The sequence below is a fragment of the Uloborus diversus genome, chromosome 4 (genome assembly GCF_026930045.1).
Source record: "Uloborus diversus isolate 005 chromosome 4, Udiv.v.3.1, whole genome shotgun sequence".
In the NCBI taxonomy this organism is placed as follows: Eukaryota; Metazoa; Arthropoda; class Arachnida; order Araneae; family Uloboridae; genus Uloborus; species Uloborus diversus.
This window is the reverse complement of record NC_072734.1, coordinates 128,214,798-128,239,374: the sequence shown is the minus strand read 5'-3', so window position 1 is coordinate 128,239,374 and position 24,577 is coordinate 128,214,798. Positions and strand designations below refer to the sequence as shown.

At 32.1% G+C, this 24,577-nt stretch overlaps 1 protein-coding gene across 3 annotated transcripts in view; it reads left to right on the top strand.

Moving 5' to 3' along the window:
* The first annotated feature begins 7,294 nt into the window (after window positions 1-7,294).
* Window positions 7,295-24,577, top strand: part of LOC129221416 (C-Jun-amino-terminal kinase-interacting protein 4-like) — a 77,158-nt gene continuing 59,875 nt past the window's right edge. For all 3 annotated transcript variants that reach the window (XM_054855901.1, XM_054855902.1, XM_054855900.1), the window contains exons 1-10: window positions 7,295-7,851; window positions 9,310-9,430; window positions 9,857-9,927; window positions 13,396-13,481; window positions 14,922-15,078; window positions 15,900-16,026; window positions 16,169-16,292; window positions 18,274-18,365; window positions 19,434-19,475; window positions 21,261-21,293. In XM_054855901.1, coding sequence (XP_054711876.1) covers window positions 7,549-7,851; window positions 9,310-9,430; window positions 9,857-9,927; window positions 13,396-13,481; window positions 14,922-15,078; window positions 15,900-16,026; window positions 16,169-16,292; window positions 18,274-18,365; window positions 19,434-19,475; window positions 21,261-21,293 — 1,156 coding nt within the window. In that variant the 5' untranslated portion in view covers window positions 7,295-7,548. The remainder of the gene's footprint in view (window positions 7,852-9,309; window positions 9,431-9,856; window positions 9,928-13,395; window positions 13,482-14,921; window positions 15,079-15,899; window positions 16,027-16,168; window positions 16,293-18,273; window positions 18,366-19,433; window positions 19,476-21,260; window positions 21,294-24,577) is intronic.

The window sequence follows — 24,577 nt, the reverse complement described above, 5'->3', positions numbered from 1 at the left end:
AGTGAACTCTGGTTCAAGATCTGCTTTCATAAACCCGAGGTTATGTAGTTTCATTTATGAATTTATTTTCTTTTCGTTAAGAGAAGATGTACAGATCGTCTTCATCTGAAATATTTTAAGTGTCCACACAATAATATACAAAAAAATTAAATTTTGTCTGATTTTGCTTGTTCTCTGTAGCGTCCGAGAATACATTCTTTTGCTCTCATGAAATTCTTTAACCCGTTTTTTAGTTACCCGTTTTCTCGGGTTTTATTTTACTATATTTTATTTTATTTTGAGACGTAAGTTTTACGTGGGGGGGGGGAGGGGCGCTGAATGCAACCCGAAGTTTAAATTTTTTATTCACTACAAAACATATAGCAGATTAGCAGGAAAATCTCCAGTCATTTTTTGTATTACTTTTATAAATACACTAGAACCTTGATCATCCGGCCCTCGTTTATCCGGATCTCCGGTTTATCTGGATAAATTTGTAGCCATTTTTAAAAATTTTATGTTCACATAGACTATTGTAAATTAAGCATGAACGTAACATAGTACGCTGCACAATTGCTTTATAGTTTGATTAAGTGTTCAGCTCCTGCACAGATTGTACAATTGAGGAGTTTACTTTCAATACGGATTATATAAAGTTTTATATTTTTTTGGCAAAACGGAAAAAAACGTTTTACGCACAAGCACTAACTGTTAGAATTTCGAATTTTTCACAATGTTTCGGTAAAATAACAAGTGACTATTGGCATAAGTGTAGGAATTTTTCCTCAATTTTACCAGTTATTAAGTTGCCAATTTTGTTTTGGATTGGTGTTAAAACAGTGAATATCATCCCTTTTGCAAAAAAACACGCATTTTCTTCAGAAATAAACTTTAAAATTGAAACAAATGTTCAACATTTGTTAATATATTTTTGTACTCTACTTTATTAATTCCTACTTACTTTATTCTTTTCAATGAAAATTTCAAATAAAAAGGACATTCGATTCAATTAAGTATGAACAATGAAACCACAAAAGTCGATTCAAGTAACAACGTTAGGTATTAATAGATCACAATTTTTATCACAATTAACCACAAATTTTCAATTAATCCCATTTTAAACCGCTAATTAATCAGAATTTAATAGCAATATCAATTATTTAATACTAATTTAGTAATCACAACTTGGGGGCAGCGCTTGCCTAACTGATAAAAGACACAAGGCGCTGCGATCTCTTAATATAGACGGGTATCACGCTTGATTGGAAATGCTCAGCCAGTGGCTCGCTCCACTATTTTATTTGTGAAGTACTTTTGAATTAGAAGTGGCAAATTCAAATTTGGATATGTGCCCTTTTAATATGAAAGTGGATACCGGAAAATAAGGGATAGGTCTACTTTGCTGTAAATGACCTGGGGAGAAATAAGGTGATGGATATACACCGTTTAGGTGGTAAAACTAATGTTTACGCATTTTTTAACAGTAAATATAAACCACTTCGAGAAGAAAGAAATTTATGGGTGGATAGGGCTTATACTAGAGAGAGACGTTTTTTTCCAAAAGTCTATATAATCCGTTTTGAAAGTAAACTCCTCAATTAATTATGGTAGTCTAAAAAAAGTTACAACTGTTGAACTACTACCTTGCTTTGTAGAGTATAAGACAGAATGTTTTCATTTTTTTCCCCGATTTTCCTGTTCATGTTTATATTCATTTCCTGCATTTCAATACATATTTTTAACTAATAAAAAGTGGTTTTATTTACCCCTGATAAAGTTGTCTTTGCCCAACAAAATATCGGAAGGCGTTTTTCTATGAAAAGTATAAGCGAGCAATGTACCCCTTTTTGCAGGTTGACTTTGCAAACCTAGTTTTTCATTTTTTTTTTATTATTATTATTCTTTTTAAATATATCCAGTGAATAAAAAATGAAATGCACTAGCGATCTCGATCGCTTTTGCCTTCCCCAAACCACAAAATTTTCGTTTACTCCATTATTCTTGCAACAAGTACAAAAAAATCGACTCGAAACTTGAAAACTGATGCGCAATGTCACCCCGGTTTACGGTTTATATAAAACCATGTAAACATTTCAAAACGTTTGAATGCCATAGTCGAAATCTTCTACAGTGTATAAGACTTCTGGACAGTGGCGTACATAGCACGCGGGGCCGCTAAAGGTATGAGGGGCGCATACTCGAAAAAAATAACACTAGGGTTAAAATTTTTAAAAAAAACGAGCTGATGTGTGCATCACATGACTTCCTTTTACTCCAATTTAATGTCATTTCCCCATTATTAGCAATTTTAATATGAGTCATTAGTTTCCTCTATAAATATCACCAAAAGTGGCCAAATTGAAACCAAATTTAAAAAATAATTTAAAAAAACATCGCCAAATTTGTTGCCAACAAAACTTGGCGACAAAAAGACTGGCGATGTATCGCAATTATAACACCACTTGACTTTACATCGAAATTAACAGTGATTTCCCCCCAAAAAAGGGGCAAAAGACCGCCTTAGGAACATCCGAATGCAATCAAAAGGGAAGGTGCACAACTAGGCCCCACTAGGACTCTACGTACCAAATTTCAACATTCTAGGACATGCCGTTTTTGAGTTATGCGAGATACATACATACATACGTACATACGGACGTCACGAAAAAATTTGTTGTAATTAACTCGGGGGTCGTCAAAATGGATATTTCGGGTGTCTGTAGGTTCCTCGGCATATATCCACGTGTGATCGGATCGAAAAAAACTCAACATTCATTTGGGGGTGAGAAAAATGGAAATTGAGGCCGATTTTTGAATGAAAATTTTTTCGCGAATACAATACTTCCTTTTTTGTAAAAGGAAGTAAAAAAAATTGAATTTTGACATCTTGAATTCAAATTATGTTTCTCGCAATCACAAGTGTTTTTGAGTCTGTGTGCAGGCATGAGTGCGTGGGTATGTGTGTGTAAGCGTGTGTGTTTGAGTCTGTATGCAGGCATGAGTGTGTATGTGTGTGTGTAGTCATGCGTGTGTGTGTGTATTGTATGGATGCAACTAGAGGAGCAGCATCGGGATGGGTCGGTCGACGGTGGTGCTGCAGAGGAAAACGGAGGGAAAATAAATATATATATTTTTTTCTCCTGACGCGTTTAGTTATTTTCAATGTTTTAATTTTCACAGATAGCTTGAAGTGTCTAACTATCGTTTAAAGTAGATATAACCAGAAGGCATCCCCTTTTTGAGAACTACGGCAAACCATTGAATTTGAAACACGATTTTTCACATTCATTTGTTTAGCATAGTGCCGACCATATGTTTAACTTTTCGTAATTTTTACATTGTTCTGACTCAGAGATGTTTTGAACTAGAAAATCGCCTGTTAAGATATGACGGGTGAAAATTGCTTCTATATTTGAACGAAGCAACTGCCTGTTTGGTGATATTTTGATAACTGAAATTTTAACCCTGACTCTAGTGGATGAACCCTAAACTCCAGTAGATAGCGTTCATTGTTGACCGCTTTTTCGTTTCTTCATTCGCCAGTCTTACAGGAAAAGCAGTTAAGTTACCGGATCCAGTTCAGCCTTGTCAAAATAAAGCCTTTCCGTGCATGTTAAACATTACCAAAACACATTATCAAATTATCATGCCGTGGCGCGAGTTTCATTGTTGATGACGTCAGGAATTAAAATATAAATTAATTCATAAAAACTCAAATGGGGTGTAGACTTATTTAATAACCTTGCCCTCGTGTTATAACATATGTATATGACAATATTCCTAATTAAAACTGCTCATTATACCAGTGGTGGCCTGGCTCGCTGGGACACCGGAACGTGTCCCGGTGCGCACTTCAATAAAGCGTCCCTATCAGAAAAGGGGGAAAAGAAAGTTTTTTTTTTAGTAACTTAAAAAAAAAAATTAAAAACGCCTTCCTCGGGGAGCCATAAAACCTCTACAAGGGCGCAGCCAAAATTTTGCAATAATGTCACAAATAATTGGGTACTTAAATAATGAAACCTTTGAATGTTTCGCGGCGCCCATTCCCATAGATGGCAAAATCTTGCTCCAGAGAATCGGCTCTAACCACTGTATTTAAAAGAATGTTCCCAGAGGTATCGTTTCACTTGGAGGACATTGAGATCACGAGCATATTTAACGTCGGCCAGTCCCCTTTAATGACGACGGTGGATCTATCGAGGTTCGAACTCAGGACCCTCCGGCCCCGAATCCGACACTACCACGGCCCCATAGTGTCTTCTACTCTAAAATATACCAATAATTGTATGGTGAAACCATCATAATCTCTAGGATTCTTTAGCTTTTTTACCTTAGCACTAAAAACTAGCCATTTTTTCAATCAGCAAAATATTTACAACAATTACATATCAAAATGCAATACATATATATATATATTTTTTATATCAATCCATACGAATCCATGTAACAACTATGGCAATTGTATTCATTCATGCAAACCTGGTGCATAAGATAAAATTTTACAATATCATTTATCACAAGATATTATTATCTGGTTACATATACATTCGTTTTGCACAAAACAAATTGACGCACTAAATTCATTTTTCATACCCCAAAGCAATCCTCCCCCCCCCCCTCCCGAAAAACACCACCTAATTCTTGACAACTGAATGAAAGTGTGAGCGCTTTTGGGAACATATTAAGGTATTAGGGGAGTATTTTAGTAAAATTCCAGATAATGATTCCCAGAATGTGCACCTCTTCGGAGAGCAATGAAGCCCACGAAATTTTGCAATAATGTCGCAATCGCAAATAATTAGACTTATTAATAATGAATCTTTTCAATATCTTGCTGCGCACTAAGATGGCATAATCTCGCATCAAGGAATCGGCTCTATTAACTGTATTTAAAAGAATGTTAAAGAACTTCCTGGAAAATCCTCAGCTTATATATCTGTGAGCGTTTTGGGATATATCATTCATTTGGGGCGTGATTCAGTAGGGGTCCGGCCGCACAGAAGGTTCAAAAGTAAAAGGCCCGCGGATAGAAAATCCACATACGTCCAAAAGTTTCGACAGACAGAAAGTCCAGAGGATACAAGTTCCATTCCACTGATAGAAGGTCCAATCATTGAACTAGAAGGTCTCGATTTTGGGCAGCTAGGACATAAAGTCAAGTTTTCTGAGCATGCTGGGCAAAAGGTCCGGACTGATGATGGTCCGATTGCATGTTAAATTGAATTAAAATTGATTTAGTGAGACCCGACAGGCAATCTTCCCCAAAATGCTTGCCCCGTCCGGAGAGCCATAACTCGTCTGCAGGGGCGCCGTAGGATATTGCAATAGTAAGTAAAAATTATTAATCACGTTTTAAATAATATATACATTTTTGGTGGTTCAATTTTTAATCTTCTGCAGTTCGGACTTGGATCACGCACGGTGCCCCATCAGCCCAGGACTGAATATATATTTTTGAAGAAATATTCCATATTATTAAAGAGAAGAAACAAACGCTCCTTGGGAAAACGAAGTGGGAAAAAATGTTGTGAAACAAATTTAGTTTTTCTAAAAGAAACTTTAAATTAAATTTTTCGATAATTACAGATTATTGCTTAGTTAGTCACGTCCCACACCCCCTATTTTTCACCCCCCCCCCCACCCTCTGTCCGAAAATAAGAAAAGCCTCAAAATGATACGTTTCGGAAGCCCCCTCCCTCATCAGCCAAAACCATTCAAGAGCGTCTCAAATCTCGTTTCCAAAAGGGTTCAATTTTGCAACATTTCCAGGGGAAGAACAACCAATCACCTCGCTTTCTAACAACATCGAAAATCGTTTAAAACCGCTTTTTTGGAGCTGCAATTTTGAAATTGTAGCACCCGAAATGTTTCTAAATGTGGTGTTCAGTTGCATCCTAAGACTACCATTTTGGAAAACTTCCTAACAATGACCTCGCTCCTCGAATCCCGGAAAAAACCACATAAAGGTCCTATTTTTTAAACTGCCGAAAGAGTGGGAACTCTGTATCATATTTTGGTTTTAGTATTTAATTGGCTTTAAACGTTAAGGATATTTTATGCCCACTTTCAAAGTATATTTGTGAATACTATTAATGTGCTTAAAAGTAGATTTTTTAGCCTGAAAAGATTTAAAAAAAACCCCCCACATTTAAAAATAAAAATCATGAAAACATTGTATAGGTGGGGGGGGGGAGGGCGCTATTCAATTTCTCGGGTCCCCTCCAAAAGATTTTTCTGTATCCGCCCCTGGTTATAGTGAATTTAAAAAAAAAATCTTACCTCTTAAAAGTTTTAAAAAGTTAAAATTGTGGTTTTTGAACTTAATAAAATTAACCATCAGTACTAATGTGAGGGAAACATCATTACTTGAAAAGTAGGTTGTTGACCATCAAAAGTTTGCATGTGAAGAGGAAGTGAAAACGGACCACTTCATTTCGTAACGAGTAGGATCAGCGAGAACGAAAGACTTTGCTGCTTGCGTGTTCTCGCTGATCCTACCTATTGCAAAATGAAGTGGCTCGGCTTCGCTTTGAGTTAACGCGTCAGTTCTCCGTTAAAGCTTTAGTCTACAATTCTTACCTTTATTTACAAAGAGTACAAAATGCAACTTGAACAGACATAAATCAATGGGATGGAATTAAAATTAAAAATTGCACATTGAATTAATGGGAAGCGTGAGGTTGCTTTACAAACAATTTTTGATGTATTGGGCTATATTTTTTTATTGCTGTAGCCGGATATTTGAAAAAGCATTTAGACAACTTTGGTATTTCGATTTGATGGCTGCATAGATAGAAAATCGCATCGGTAAGGTGTAGCAAAAAGACGAACGCGCTTTGCTTATCCAATGAGCGAAAGCCCTAAAAAAGAAAACAAGGCAGATTTGAGGGTCTGTCGTTCCCCAAAACTTAGGAAACTTCTCTTTTTGAGCTAACTAAGAAGCATTAAGAGTAATATCCCACTCGGTTATTTTTCTTTCTGCGCTATACACTAGCATTAGCCTCAATTAAGATAATACTAGCGCTAAGAAACGAGTTGAACATGAGATTGGATTGAACTTTACAACGTTAAATTGCACAACTTTGCAGAGAACTGCAAATTCCTGCAATTTCACAATGTAATATTTTCCTTCACTAGCTTCTACTTACTACCTGTCAGCTGTCACCAAGGTGTTCTTCTTCTCTGTGTAAGTGCGTTCTTTTGAATGTGCTATATGTGAAGCCATTAGTCACATGTCTATTTATTTTTCACCATATGTTTAAGTTACGAAACGAAATCTGTGATGTGAAAAGTCGCTTTCTGTTTGTTCATTGGTGGTAAATCATCAAAATTTAGTTACGTATTGTTTATTTACTTAACTTTAAAATGCTTAGAATTAAATATGATGCATCAGAGCGCGTTTGCTGGTTATTTCGATATTTATTGTGAAAATGCGACAAAAGTCTGTGTTCTGCATTCATATATTGGACGCAATGAAATGTAAAAGCTCGAAGCTGGAACGTATTAATGTTTTTAAGTTCGATGGTTCACAAAATGAAATGCTCAGTAATTTTTAATTGATAAAAGACGATGGATTCTCCTATGCAAGAAACTGTTTATGGGACTAATTCGGACGATAGTCATGTGATGTCCGAGAAGGTGCAGAGCTTGGCATCGAATATATATCAAGAATTGGAACGCATGATAGAGAAATATGACGAAGATGTGGTCAAGGAACTCATGCCCCTGGTCGTCAATGTCCTCGAGAGCCTCGATTCAGCCGTCATGGATAACCAGGAGCATGAGGTAGAATTGGAATTGCTCAGGGAGGATAATGAACAACTTGTCACGCAATATGAGAGAGAAAAGCAGTTACGAAAGAGCTCCGAGCAGGTTTGGAACAATTTTCTTCTGTCAGTCTTAAATCATTTTATTCTTGATCTCTCAAAACTATCTGACATGCATCTGCATGAATATTTTCTAACTTTCCCCAGAAGCAATCGTAGCAGTTTTTTTAATTCAAGCTAAATTTACAGTTCTTACTCTTCAAAAGCCATAAAATTTCAAACTTAGGAGGAAATCATTTCAAGACCTAAAAGTTAAATACCTTTCATGACTGATGTCAATAATGTAGCTACTGTATGTTCTCGGCTCGTTATCTGTGGTTCAGCCAGGATATGCATTTTATTGAAAAAAATCATAGATGGGCCAAAGCCAACAAACCCAAAAAATCATTATATTATCATTTAACGTATCTGTAAATAACGTAAATACTTAGTTACATACGAAAATGTTTTTACTTTTTCCCGTAGCAAGAGGAATAGGACTTAAAATTCTGTTCTGACATTTTCAAATTACAATCTGTTGTCTGTATAATTGAAGCAATCTTTTTTTTTCTTGTTATTTCAATTCTTATGAGTGTTTTATTTTCTCCTTGAATAAGATTTTTATCATTATTGCTTCACCAATAAATGTACAAAAAATAAATTTCAATGAGTATGAAAATGCATTAATAATGAAAATATGTATTAATTTTATAGTTCAGATTTGTTCAACATTATCTAGATTTTTTTGAATTCTTAATTCATTATAATAACATATGTATACAAATTGCAGCATAAAATTCAGCTCTAAAGTCATTGTGTAACTTTTTTGTTTTGAGTTTGTGTTCAGATATTTGAATATTTTAAATGTGTTTCTCTGCTAATTAATATATGTTGTCCATGAAAAAGATGGACTGAAATTAAACAAATGGGTTGCCAGCCAGAAGGTTTGCTATGTTTGGGGATTTTCTCTGCAATAAAAACGTCAACTGATATTAAGCATCTGCTTGGCACTAATTTGTTCTTTTCCTAGCCAAACATATGGTTGATGGTGCCAAATGGCTTATCCCTTTATTTACATACATCTGTACTGCATTCATAGGATCGATACTATAGATGTAAAGGAAGAAGTGTTATTTGTCAGCTTCAATCACGACATGAACAAATTAATACCAAGCAGACAGCAAATGCGAATAGTAATTTTTTTTTTATTGCAGAAAAAACCACCAAAAGTGATAAACCTTCTGGTAACTTGTTTGTTTACTTTTGGCCCACAAGCAGGGCATTGTATATCTTTTCTGCAAATGCAGTACAATACTACCTATACTATATAACTTTTCCAGAGGTCTTTCAGCTACTGGTCTTGTTTATATATTATTTGCCCCAAAATTTTGTTGCGGTAATGAAGTTATGTAAATTACATTATTTAATACAAAATCATACCTCTCATTTTGTTTTAATTCACAGGAACATAATTTGTTTGTACAATAACTTGAACCATAGAAAAGCTAATATTTTACTATTTTAGAGGTTACTTGAAATTGAATATTCCACTGATGATGACCGTCGAGATTTGCTGGCAAAAGTTGAAAGTTTGGAGTCGATTGTTCGCATGCTCGAGCTTAAGACCAAAAATACATCTGATCATGGTAAGTGGGGCATTTCACAGTATTTGGCTGTTATATTTATGTCGTAGCATTGAAAAAAAAGTTTAGATTTGTTTTGAATTTCTAAAAATATAGGAAGATATATAGCATGTTACTGACTCCCTCTACACTCAAAAGACATGGAAATATTTGCTTAAAATATCTTCAAATTTTCTGTGAAAGCAATTATTATTTTTATCTAATGGAGGTTTTTTACTATGTTTCAGTTTATCTATAATACATTTACACACCAAAATAGTTATTAAAAAGGCAAAAAATGTTTTCTAAGGAATTATTTACTAAAGAACTGCATAATGTTTCAAAAATCTAGCCTCTGTCACATAGGGATCCTCTCCCTTGACCATCATATGATATTTGGTCAATATAAAACAGATTTTATAAGTATTAAGTATGCATTTATATTTTCAGCTACTCGACTAGAAGAGAAGGATGCAGAAATGAAAAAGGAATATGCTACTCTCCATGAAAGATACACAGAAGTAAAATAAGTTTTTATTATATCCTTTATGTTTTGATAATATTTCCTTTATTTGCTAAAAGAAAATCAAAACTGAAAAAAAAAAAAAAAAAACCTTTAAATGCAATACTGTTTCTGCCCGTTAATGAAAAACATTTTGCCTTGAAATCTTTATGTATTAGCCTTTGTAAAAACCGTACTAACGGCACCACTTAATTAGGTACTTCGCTGTTGTTTATAAGAACGAAACCTTGTGGAATAAAAATTATTCTCAATCTACTTTGTGTTAGTTTCCATCCTGATTAAAAGAATAATTCCCCTCCATTACGATTGATTTAGTGTTTAAAATTGGTTTCTTAAGAAGTTTTAAAGAAATGAATAAGAAAACTTCTTGAATAAGTCTTTAATTATGTGCATAAATTGATTAATCTCAGCTACTTACCAAAATAAGTGGATTTCTTGATCATTAAATCCAATGATTGGCTGGCACAAAAAATAAAATAATCAATAATAACCAAATATAATAAAGAAAACATAAATTTTGATGCTTATAGAGCATTGATAAGTTAAAATACATGTTAAAACTGGTGAATAATCATGCTTGATGTAATAAAAACTATCTAAAAGTTTTACTCTGGCCCTTTATTGTACATTCAATTTTATTCTAATAAATGAAAATAATTTTGTGTGCAACACCTAATAGTAAGTTATAACTTAATTGTAAATGCAAGAAAAGTATTGTTGAATACTTTAATTAACCAATATTATCAAGAACATTTTTTTTTTCTAAGAAAATAGGTAAAACATCTTGAAGTTTTTAATATCTTACTTAACTCACTGCTTGTTATTTAAGAAAAAAATCTTTAAAAGAAATTATCATGTGCTTTCAGGGGTCTGGCCAGAGCAAATTTGGGTCCGTTAACGGACCCTTCACAAAAATCCGATCAATCAAAACGGACCTTTCACAAAAATCCAATCAACCAAAACGGACCTTTCACAAAATCTCGATCAACCAAAACTGACCCTTCACAAAATTCTGATAAACTAAAACAAAATTCTGATAAACTAAAACGGATCTTTCACAAATTGTTTATTGAAAGAGCAAATCTCAGATTAAAATAATACAGCATATTTCCTTTTTAAAAACGATAATGGTTGGAACCTTTTTTAAAGTTAAATTAGAGGAATCAACTTATACAAAATCAGCTAATTTCGCAAAAGAAAAAAAAATCGGCACTCTTGTGATGTTCCTGCAAGCCATAAATAATTACTACGGCCAAATAAATATAATGCCTGTTGTTGGTTTCTTTGAAAGAAATTAACAGCTGAAAGTCAGTTTGGTTTATAATTTTGCTTGTTTGTTTTATGCAGCGATGTTGTTGTAAACTTCTTTGAAAAAGCGTCAACATTCTCTGAATAGGCGTAGTAAGCACTTTTCTCCCCACACATGATTTAATAATCAATAATATACAGCGAAATGAACTTAGAACTGCAAAGGGTAGTAGGGGGGGGGGATGTGATCGCTTCAGATAGGGTTACCAAATTCAAACTAATCACCACTTAGTGTCAGCGTCTAGCGGTGCAATGCGATGTTAAACTGTTATTTTGGGAGAAAGTTATATGGGTTTGATTTTTCGATGCTAAAAAGGATAATTAACTTAAAATGAACTCTTTTATTTACCGTTTTTTTTTTTTTCTATAGATGCCTACATTTTGAAAAACAAAATCTTTTTACACCCGATATGGGAATCATATTTCATTCTTTTTTCAAGCTAACTTCGTTTTATTAGGATGTAAATAAATGAAAAGGGTTCTTTATTTTTGTAACAAAGCTTATTTCAGGTTTTTAAAGCAGAATTCCATTTTCTTTTATGAGTCAATAATTAAAATGCTGAATCAATCGTTTATTTTTTATTTTATTTATTTATAATTATTATTTTTTTTGCTTCAACTGTGTCCAGATATTAATGATATGTTTATCATAGGGCTCTAAAATGCAATTCTAAAATGATTTTATCCAAAATATTTATTTTACAAGCCGTTTTTATACTTTTGATGCCTTCACTTTGAGGATTGCAATCTCTTTGCATCCGCTATGGGAATCTGATTTTTCGCATTTTCGATGTTTAGTACGCTTAGTTAAGTAAACAAATAAAATATTTTTTTATTTTTGTAAAAATCGCGGAATTTATAAGTTTTAAACGAAACTCTGTGCTCTTAAACAGTGTCTTAGGTTAAAAATTTAAATGCTGAACCCCTGACTGATTTTTTTTTTTTTAAAGTTTTCTTACAGTTGTTTTAAATACTATACAAATAACATTTCTATTATAATTTAACATGATGTAGAATGGTAGATAAATATTGATACTTGAGGGGTGCCCATCTCCCAGTGAGCGATGCCTCTCCCCCCCCCCCCACAAATACTAGAAAAGCACTAAAGAATGATATTCTCAACAAGAAAAGAGGGAAAACACTCAACTTTAAGTGTCAATGATGCAGTTTCCACCATCTCAAGAGTCTAAACTTTCGTTTTTACAAAAAAAAAAATTTTTTTTTTGCAAAATTATTTGATTTTTCACAAAAGTATTTGATTTTTCACAAAATTATTTGATTTTTCACAAAATTATTTGATTTTTCACAAAAAACGGACCCTGTGAAAAATCCTGGACAGACCCCTGGCTTCGATTTCAGTAGTATGTATTTTACCAATTTTTAAACTTATTTTCTAATATTAATGTTGAAATCGTTTCATCCTAGTATAGCATTGCTTGGGAAATTGACACTTTGAAATGTATATTTTTATGTGCAACAAACTAACAGAGCTTCATTCTGAACTACCCAATGAAGTCATCTTAAGTGCCATGTCATTGTTAAACTGCTATTTTTTATGTACTCCTTAGACAAACCCTAAATAGAACAATGCATAAACATCCTTAAAACATATCCATATCAAGATAAAAACAAAAATCATGGAGGAGGATCTTTTTAATATGAATTTAAAAAAACCAAACAAATTAAATTTTAATCCTTTTTTTCTTCACATTAAACATTTGAATTTGGGTAGTCAAAAATGAGCTTTTGACACAGATTTGTAAGATTTTTAACAGATCAAAAACTAACCATGCAATATTGATTTTTAAGAGTGCTATGCTATTAATTTTAATTTGCAAAACTTAGCCCTTTCAGAAATCTATTTCAACCTTCCTGGAAACCTTTTCATATTTTGAATTATTGCTTACGTATAAAAGCAGAGGCTTGATAAACTTAACACAATGACCAAAAAACAATTTTACCAGCATTTTCCAGCTTATTCAGTGTAACGGTATGCCTCTTAGTAATCAAAATTATCAGACTTATCAATTCTTTAAGTAAGTAGCCCATGCAGAAAAATTGTTACTAATCTAGATTTTTGTCCACTATTTACATAAAATCTAGTTTTTTTTTCTAAAATGAAGGAAAAGATGAAAACGATAAAGCTTTTTTATTTCAGTTGTTCAAAACCCATATGGATTACATGGAAAGAACTAAGATACTTTTTGGATCTGAGAAGTTAGAATCACTGAATAATAAAGCAAGGTGAGTTGTATTTTATAAATATTTTTTGTTCCTCACAGTGCGTGTTGATTTTTTTTTTTTAGTAAAAATGAGGGTTTTTTTTCATTTTGAAAATAAATTTATAAAACATTTCCGGCATAAATAAATACTGTCGCATGAAAACCTAACTTTTATTAAGAAAGCTACTATTCAATAATGTAGTGGAGGGGTACGCAGGGGGGATAATGCCCCCATACATTTGTTTTTGCATTTGCGTTTCCATAATTTTTTGTACACTATCGCGCCTCATACTTTTTCAAGTTTTACCAAAGTGTCCCCTCCCCACCCTCTTTGGATACTATTAACCTATGCTCATGTCTATAAGATTTGCCTCACCTTCTCCCTGCAAAATTTTAATCTATTAAAATCCACTCTTCTATATACTGTATGAATTAATGTGCCACACATTTTGAAGGTAAGTTGAATCTTTTAACATGAGATTGAAGTGTGCAAAAGCATTCTTAAGAAATATCAATGTAAATAACATTCAATTAACACATGTTGAGAAATTAAAATGGGTTCTTGTAAAATTTTGATCCTAACGTGCTATTTGGCATATCTCTTGGATTTTTACAGGTTGTTAGTTTCAATAAATTACATTTTACTAAATGTGTGTGTGTATTAAAATTTTGAGATGCATAAGTTTTTTGTCAAAAAAAAAGTGCATTTTGTTTTTACTTGGTTGCTAAAAATCAAGAGGTTGTCAGCAAATCAAATAGTTCATTCATGACACAGATTGAAGTAGTTGAAATGTTTTTCTTCTGAATGTATGACTTTTAACTTTTGAGGTCTCTTTACACAGAAAGTGTTATTAAGCAAGACCTGTTTTTATTTATAGTCTGTTAATGGTGCTAATAAAGATTTTTAATGTCTTCTATTGTAATTACATTTTAATAAATTGATATTTTGTGTAATGTTTATCTGAAGCATACATTAGTTTAAAATCTCTTAATAGGAGTTTTAAACTCAAAAATAATTTTTTTTTGTTCATGTTTTAAGTGTACCTAGATATAATGTGAGAATAAAATGTGTTAAATGTGGCAGTGGAAATAATTGGAGGAACAAAAAGCCATACTATGGTCGCATTTCAGCACCATTGTTAGCAAAAAATATATTCAGCTGCATTTAAATCTTAATGTTGGGTTCTTCATTGTGAGAACATTTTACTGAAAAATGCTAAAGCGTACTTTTGTTTTATGCAGACTCCTGAATATAATTTATTTTATGTGACTGCTTAAAAGCTAATAACTTCTGCCAAGGTTCCTTTTTATTCTTTTTTTTTTCTGCTTTCCCTGAAGTTCAGTTTTGTTTTCACAAAACAAAAATAATCCTGCCATCATCTTTACAAAAAAATAATTTTCTTAGAACTTCTGTAATTTTTTTTCTATTTATCGATTCATGATCTATCTTTATATTTTATAGACCACTTCATATCTCTCAAATAAAGTCGGACATACCATCCTATACTTCTCCACAAGAAATGGTGACAAAAATGACAAGTAGTCCAACTGATGTCCCATCCTTAATATCTCCAAATCAGAGTTCAGATTCTAATGCAAGTCTTAAGAGTGAAATTCAGGTAAATATTATGCAAAGGTTTTGCTTTACTTGCTTTGAAACATTTGCAGCTGATATTTATTTTTAGAATCTTGTTTTAACCATGTGAAATTGAATCAATTAAGAAACATTGTACTTTCATATGGTTATTACTTCCATAAGGATAGCAAGATTTAAAAGTGGTATTAATTTAAATCAGCGGTCAGCAACCTAAATTGACTGAAGATTGATTTTCTAAGTTTGGTGAATACAAAGATCGACCGATTTGGAGGGGGAGGTGATGTATACAATGCACAGTTAAGTTGACTGTGCTGACTAAAAATTGTAGGTAAACTCTTATCAAAACAGTCTTTGATGCTTATTAAACAGTTGCTTTAAATTGCTAAAATAAGTTATGTGAGCACTATTAACACACATAAAAGTATTCTCAGGTAACTATATTGCTTGCTTTAAATTGATAAAATAATGACTAAAAATTCTAGAAAGTATAAAAAATTTGGAATTTTTTCAAATAATCATCGAATTCAAATTCATTTTTCAACTCATAGCTGCCGACTTGGAGGAAAAAATGACCGACTCAGAGCATTTTAGATCCTTCAACTCTGACTCCAATGTCCTGCCTAAACCTAATTTTATTCCATAAAATAATGTTTTTAAGTGGTACTCTGAATGAAAGCGAAACCCAAAATATTGCCGGGATCTACTGAAAATGGGCTTGAGATGGACGGGTTGCCAACCACTAATGTAAAAGATGTTTGTGACCTTTCTCTTCAATATTGGCTAAGTATATGTATTTGTTTTTATAATTTCTCTTATTGTCTATCTTTGATGTTTTTCTCCCAGGAGGCATATGCATCTACTGCTACAAGTCCCAGGAGAAAAGGTAGCTCAAAAAATAAAGACAAGATGATGAGTGAAAAAGGACAACTTACAGATCAAGTAGCTTTAAGTGACCGAAGCACTGGAACAAGTAAAATTTTTAACTTGTGTTTGTGGTGTGGAAATTTTTATCGATTTAGTTTGACAATATTGTATGAATACAAATTATAATAATGAAAGAAAATATTGCTCATTTATGCATGTACAAGACTGCTTTAATTTTCCATGTACAGGAGATGGTTGGGTGGATGATTTGGATGCCAACTTGCATGATGCGACTGTGGAAACACCTGAAATGGATGAAGTAGAAGAGTTGGATGGATTCAGCTTCGACCTAGAAAACAGTGCTCTTCAAAAGTATTTATTTCTGTTTTTACCTAAAGTCATGATAGTGTTCAAGGAACTGGTTTAATAGCCTTTTAAATTTTCTTACTATGAAATTCCACTTTTTAGCTCTCTTAAAAGCTTTCGACCTTTGGTGGTTATGGTTTGGGGTGGATTTGGTTTTGTTTCATCTAAGTGGTATAAATCACCTGTGAAACTCAGATTTCTTTTCCCTCCAGAATTAAAGATTAAAATCTGTTTTGAGTTGCTTCCTAAAAGTGTGTTAACTTTTATTGTAGACTTTAAAGAAACATAAAGCAAGTATTGCAGTATAATTTTAAAACTTTTTTTTCTCCTGAATATGCTAATGTAATACATATGATATAATAGCAGTATTTACAAGCTAAGCTTAATTTGCATAAGCAGCTCACAGGAGCTCAGTTCCTGGACTTCTTTTTTACCAACTTTTTTTTTACAAACTAGGCGGTAAGCAGCGGAACTTATCAAAATTGAGCCTTGGAGCCCACCAGTGTATCAATTCCTAAACTAAGGAATAGTAATTTTCTTGAAATGTCCATGCATGTGACTTAACTTGGTACATAACTGGCAACTTCTTTCCTTCCCTGGAACTTTAACACTCAATATTTTTCTTTCTCGCTTACAACAGTGCAACAAGAAACGTCGCTATGAACCGTTAATATCATTACCTCTTGTCAAGTACCAAAACAGAATAACTGAACGGAAATTGTGTTCTCATACTCCTTTTCTTTGAAAACATTTCCCTTTTGCACAATATATTTTGTAATAATTTTTACCTATTTTTCATTTTAAAATCTAGAGTTCATTGTCACACATTTAATTTGTATACCACTCTTTGAACAGATGCTATTAATTTAAAGACTTGTAATTATTTTGCCTCTTTTAGCTGATTTGCAGTCCTCTTTAACAGGGGTTCCCAAACTGGATGCCACGGCACCCTGTCTTGCTATAGGAAGATGCAAGTTGTGCTGCAAAGTGTCCATAATATAAATACATGTGTATATGACACAGATAGATAAGGGACCTTGAGAAAATTTCAGTTCATCAAAGAGTGCCAAAAATTAAAAAAATTTGAGAACCCCCTCTCCATAAGTTAAATAGATTGTGCTGAAAAGTAAAGTAAGAAATAACGACGTTAAAAAGCAGTAATCTGCAATTTGTGCTTTTTGACGTCCTGCTTTATAGTATACCATCTATTTATATTACTTGCAATGTGCCCCTTTTAACTTTCTTTGAAGGAATATGGCAAAATTAGTTCACTAAGATGAATTTTTTTGTCATACACGCAAACCATCTCCTTCCCTTCAAAGTCTTTTTAATCATTTTGAAAGGGATAAAACCTCTTTGCATCCAGTAACCAGTACCTTTGCAAAATAGTTGAAATAACTGGTGTTGACGCTCTTAGAGTTTTAAAATTTATCTACGCATGGTACAATTTTCAAGACATGGCATTGGCACTGCTTCACAATGAGTCTTAAACCAAGAAGCTCTCGTTACCACTTTTCAGTAGTATTTTCTGCGGCAATTTTTTTCCATATTCATTATTGCATTCAACACTGTCAGATTCTTACAAAATATAAGTAACGATTTATATCAGTTTAATGTATGAATTTAAAAACATTTTTTTCCTTTGATATATTTAGTTTAAATGTCCTCGAATATAGAGTTCCCAAATAACCTACATCCAAGTTATTTCTCTCAGTATAACCGGGAGTTTTCTGTTTTTGTAAGTTTGAGTTGATAGGTAATATATGTATTTTTTTTAAATTTACTTTTTGAACATAACAATTGTTTTGGAAAATAAATTAAAATAAAAGAAGTAGTGAAAATTCCTGTGGTAGTGAAATGAACATTAAAGTTTGCTCACACTATTACTTTTAATTATCATATTCTATTTGTTGTTTAGTTAAGTGCACATACCTAAAATTTACTTAATATTAAGAATTTATGTATATATATATTTTTTGGCTAACAGAGAAAGGCGTCGGCCAAATACCCTGTATCAAGAGTTAAGTTTCCAAGACAATGATGCTCTTGGGGAAATTGATGAAGGTGCTGATATCTCTGGTAATTATAAGTTTTAAATCTTCCATTGTGAAATTAATTTGTCAATCCGTTATATGTATTGCATTTGTTATATAATAGGCTAAAATTTTTATTGACTGAACTGACATACAGATATAATAGTTAGGTAGATAGAGATAAATAACAGAAGAATTTTATGCTTTCAGAAAAAGACCCACCAAAATAACGCTGTCCAATTTTATTGTATTAAAAGTATATGCAATAATTGTTGATGGATGTGAAGAACATACATTAAAAAGAAAAAAATGTTGATGCATCGTGATTATGGGAAACTGTTAGTCCATGGCTGTACTTGATTCGCTTACACTTTACCAGCCTAGACAATTTATGACTTTTCTGTGTTAAACCAATGCAACTGGTAATTTAAGATCTGCTCTTAAAATTCTCGAAAAATGAAACTTCATATGTTGCCCATTTTGGCCGCAAGCAGCACTGAATCCAATCCTGTGTATTCACCAATCAATGGTAACATTTCAAAATTTGTTTATTTTTGATTGGACAGGGATTGGACCATTGACCTTGGACATTTTGATTCTAAGAATGGAAAACAGGGATTACCTGCAGCGTCCTCTTTGTTCCCATGAATTTCAATGATTGTCACGGCCTATAAGCATTAGGGAATCAAGTGTGGCCATGGTTAGTCACATACTTTTGACTTATTTAAGCAGCATGTTTGATTCAATTATGAAGCAGTTTTTTTAATGCTGCTGGATTTTGTTCTTCTTTTGAGGATCTGTTTCAATTAACCAGTTATTCAATTACTCGGTTCTCGTTTTAAAACTGAAATTATGACCATCTGATTGAGAATTGCTTCTTGTTTCGTCATTTTGAATGTGCAGCTGTGATGCATTGTTCTATCTTTTCTTTCAAAATTTTTTTAAATTAGCATGTTGGATCAAAATGTATTTGCACATGAAATTTCATTACAACTGGACAACTACTCCCTTTTGGCGCAACAATGTTTTTTTTTTTTTTTAATGAATGCTTGCGACTTTATTTTGATGCAAGATATAATTGTACAATTTTTGATACACTTGATTATTTTTTCAGTTTCTGGAGGATTTACTCACTCTGGGGGATATGCATCATCTGGTTAGTATGCTGCTTATTTATTTAAATATTTGCGTACTCTAATGCAAATCTTATTTAAGTTTAAAGATTTGATTCTTAACAGTTTGGGTGTGAAATTATGAAGTAATTCGAAGTCTGCGATTTCATCGTGCACTCAAGTAACCAGCCAAACTTATTAACCCTAATAAGTAATGAACGAACACATCTCAATTTCAAAAAAAGTTGTATAGCTTTTTGTGGTATGCCCGATGTGTTGGCTATTTTATAGAATTATTTTTTTTTATATAAAACATGAAGAAAATATCTAAACAAAAGATTATGACAGTATTTGATGATTTGATACACAATTATATTACATTTGTTAGTAGTTCATGCTTTATGTATTTTTTCATCCTATAAAGAGATTGAAAAAAAAAGGTGACTTAAAAGAGTGATTGCTGTATGACCACTTTATAACATTTAAAAAGTTCATATTTTCAAGTTAAAAGGCTAATTTGTAAAATTGAATTTTTGTCAACTGTTTAAAATCTATGTTCTAAAATTTTGAACTGCAAGATGGTTAGATCTCTATCAACAGTTTTGATTTCGATAATTTTTATGTGAAAATAAAATAAAATAGGAATTCTCTTTATATTAAACATGCCCTATTGCATCCTCTAAGGTTTAAAAAAAACAGAGGAAATTATGACATTAAATGTTATCATTAAGATTGCATACAAATAGCCAACGTGTTTAACATTTTTTTAACGTTCAAATTTTTCATTATCTGACTGTGACGAATCTGTATATAATTATGTTTATATATATATATATATATATATTGTTTTAATAGTGTTGTTGTAGAGTTACATCTTCTGGTTACAAAATTTTTTGAAAAAATGCTTTTTGTTCCAATCCAATTATTCTGTACTGTTTTTTCATCTCTTTTGGAATACTTTTGTGACTGTTCTGTATTATGATTTTTTTCCTTTAAAACAAAACATACAAAAAGAAAAAGGAAGGGCATATTACACAATCATTACATATCATTTAAAAGTAAATGCTGTCACTTTATTTGTAAAGCACAGGCTTTCAAAAATTGATTAAAAATGCGATGTTCTTTACTGGAGCATATATGCAATTCCAAATATTTTGTTCATTTTTGCTAGTCTAGGAAACCTTTTTTTTTTTTTTTGGCTTCTAATTCTGCAATTTCTTTTTCATAGTTCTTGTTCTTGAAGCAAATTTCTTCATCTTCAGTAAATGAAGATCATCTAAGATTTTTCTCATTGAGTTATTTATTTAATTTTTGATGACATATGAATCTATTCTTTGTGTGTGTAATTTTTTTAGCATATGAAATTTTTTTCACTAATTAATGCACCCACAAAAAAAATCAATAAAAATTAGCAGTAAATAAAGTTATTAAGTTATTAAATCTTAAATTATATCCACACTAAATCTATATAGGATTTGTGCACAGTAATTTAATTTTTTTATACGTTTTCTATAAAAAAAAAAAAAAAAAAAAAAGATGGAGTTGTTCTTATACAATTTTTAAGAATATGCTATTTTGCTTAAATCTGCTGATTAGGAACATAATTCTTATTTGCATTATGTAGCTCTTTCACTAGCCGCAGGCAAAACTTTCTTAGCTCTTTGTTTTTTAGGCCCATATTCACTTACTCTTTAGGGCCGTTTCTTAGTTTGCACTCTTGATATTTGCTAGTGCTTATAAAGTAACTGAAATTTATATCATTATATTTGAGTTGTTTTGTTTTCCTGTTTCTTTTTTGCTGCACACCAACTGCTGCATGTGCTTTTTAGAAAGTGAAGGGGAGAGTGAACGGGACCATAAGGGTGAGAATTGAAATTCTTGTATTTTTTGGGATAAATGCATTTTACTAGTTATTAAATTTTGAACTTGTAAGGTAAATTTCAATTGAACTTTTTTTAACCAAAGCTTTTGCAGTTGTATGCAACTTGTGATGGGTGATGTATAAGTAATGCATTTAAACCTTAACCTACTTTTTATTGTCTTTTTAAGTAAAAACAGAATGCTGGCAGCTTTAATCTTTAGAAAATGGAAATAAAAGTGTACATGTACAACATATTTGTTTTATTATTAGGTTGGAAGCGCTATTTTGAAACATTACATTCTGCAAAATTTGAAGTCAGCACATTTTATTACTTTCATTAAAATGGGTACAACATTAGAATGAAATATATTTATTGTGCTTATGACTCATGTGGCCATTGTTGTGATGTGATCAGAATGAAATTTTGAAGAATTTTTTGCATGTGAATAAACATGAAAGGTTTAACTGAAGAAAATTAGCAGAAATAATTATCTTGATTCATCTATAGGACATTAATTGATGTAAGCAATATGCAAACACAAATGATGATTAGCAATAAGCTCTGAGCCCAGCTAAGCTAAATTACTTTAAAATCCTAAGTAAATCCATTCAATATAATTAGATGCTTTAGTTTATTCTCATTCAAGGGGTGTACTAACTATTTTTTGAGTAAAATAGTTGATGATATCGGTTTGTTAATAATTTTATCCGCATTTGATGAACTACTCCTGCTTAGAAACAAGTTTAAGTTCAGTGCTTGTCATCCCCATGTTGCATACTGTTGCATTTCTGTTTAAAATGAAGAGTAATAACTTTTAAGTTTTTGTTCTTTTTAACTATTCAGTATAATCAAGACACTATGGAAATAAATGAATCATTTGTATTCAGGTATAGTTTTTCCAGTAAAATATTACATATTCAAAAGCATTAAGTTGTTCTCTTCTTAAAGTTAATATTGAAAAAGTAAGCGATTAATATATTGTGTTGTTTTTTATTTAGACTGTATATATATCCTCTTAAACTGTAGCTCTTTTTGTACATGTTTTTGTTTATACATTGCTTATTAAATGCTTTTTTTTTCTTTGCCTTTGCTACAGAAGTTTAACATTTGTTCTCATTGAAGATTTTGTACCAAAAGAAATTCCCAGTATTTTTATGAATGCAAATTGTCTTTTCTGTTTGACTCTCAATACTTTAATGAGTTAAATAAACTAAGAATTACTAAGGTTTACCTATTTGCATTACTCCAATAAGTGGAAAATTGACCTATCTCACCATATTATTTTTAATGCAGAAGTACAGTGAAGCACCATTTACACGTTCTTCAAAGGACTATGGAAAAAGCGTTTTAATGAAAAAAAAAAAAGGAAATAGAAATGTGTTAATGTGTATTAGACTGCAGGGGCTAATGTAAAAAACATATAAAAGATAAACCTATAAACTATGCTTCACTGTATTTCAAAATGATAAAATAAAACGAAAGTCAAAATGGCATATATGAATAGAAAAAATTCAATAAAATTATACATTGAGAATTCCAGTGAAGAAATGGTTTACATAACTAACCAAGGTGGCAGTTATCGATGATTAATTCCTTTTTTTTAAATTGTGCTAAGTAAACTTCCTAGTGTTTATGAACTTTGTGATAAAGCTGTTTTAATAGGGATTAGAAAATTCTTCCATAAAATCTTAATGGTAAAGATGGATCTGGTGTTATTTCTTTAGTTGCTGGTGTGCTGATGCTCTTAAATATATTTTTTGATCTTGTTCCAGTGGTGCAGCATTAGGGAGAGAGGTCAACTGTCCCAAAGCTTTTGGTTTTAAAATGTAATGTTAGGCCCAGTATTGTAATTTATATACATATACAGTGGCAATGAAGTGTTGTTAATTTTTTTTTCATGTTAAAAATAAACCCAAACTTGGCGATAGGGCAAGTTTACGCCTTGACGTCGGAGCACCTTTACACACGTTCTTACATCGTCTTACTTCCAAACATGCCCTGACGCCTTTTTCACTCCGAACTATCTCAAACCTTTTTAGTATTTTCAGGCTATTTAGTTTTGAAAATCACCATTTCATTTTTAATTAAGTCACAAATTAAATTATTAGTATCTTATAGCTTACAATCATATAGTGTTGTTTTCATGCCCCTTCAGCTGTAACTTTATGCACTATTAAGTCTGTAATAAATTTTCTTTATTTTAACGATGGTATGACATTATGTTCAAAACACTAACAGAACCACTTTAGGTGTCAAAATAAATATGCGTAAATATGCCCAGTGTCTGGAGTAAGTTTACGCGATCGACGTGGGCTTAAAAATAATTTTTTAATGGTTAAAAACACAAACTGAGCAACAACTGAAAATACTAATTTTGACTCCATTAACTGCTTCATAAAACCCCAATGTTCAAAATTTCCTTAGTTAAAACATAAAAATTAAAAAATTCATTGAAAAAAAAATCCTTGTAAACGTGCCCTGGTCTACCCTGTAATAAGTTTAATGTGTACTTATATCGACTTTTATGCACAACATGCATAAAGAAAACATAAATTAATTTCGTGGCCTGTTTGTAAAGAGGAGCTGGCTACGATAATCTTTTTGCAGTCATTAAGAATTTTTCTCTGTAATTCTTTGCAGAGCATTAACGCATCCATGATCACTTACGTCATTTCCATGTGATAGAATCTTCCTTCACTCCTTTGCTAACAAATCGGAAAAATCATTTCTATTGTCTAGGAAAGGCTGAAAATTTACAATGTGAATTGAAAATTGGCTGTGCTTCACCGACTTCGGTATCCTTGCTGGTTTTAGCCTCTGTTGTCACTCCTAAAAGCTCTTCTTCCAGTGAGTTCTGAACTGTGGGAGATTAATAACTTTACTCCTGGAAAGAGCTCTAAAACCAATCGCATAAAATGTCTCCAGTGGCCCAAGCTCGATTATTAGCACGCCAAAATGCAGTTGATTACGCGTAATCTGCAATCTTTAGGAGTTTGGATTTTGAAAGAGGAGAAAATTTTATCTGTTTGCATTGCAGCATCCGTGTAAAATCAAAACTCATCCGCATAAAAAAAAATAAAGGTGTCAAATCTCAAACAGCGTATGGTCGAATTCGCGTAAAATTAACCCACGTAAAATGATGTCTACTGTAATAAATAATTGTTGGAAAAAAGGTTTTTTTCATGCTCCATGGTTTTTTTTTTTTTTTTGCTTATTATACTAGTTTCAGTGACTAAAAGTATTTTGACTGAAGCAAACAACCCCATTGTCATTTTCCAGCCACA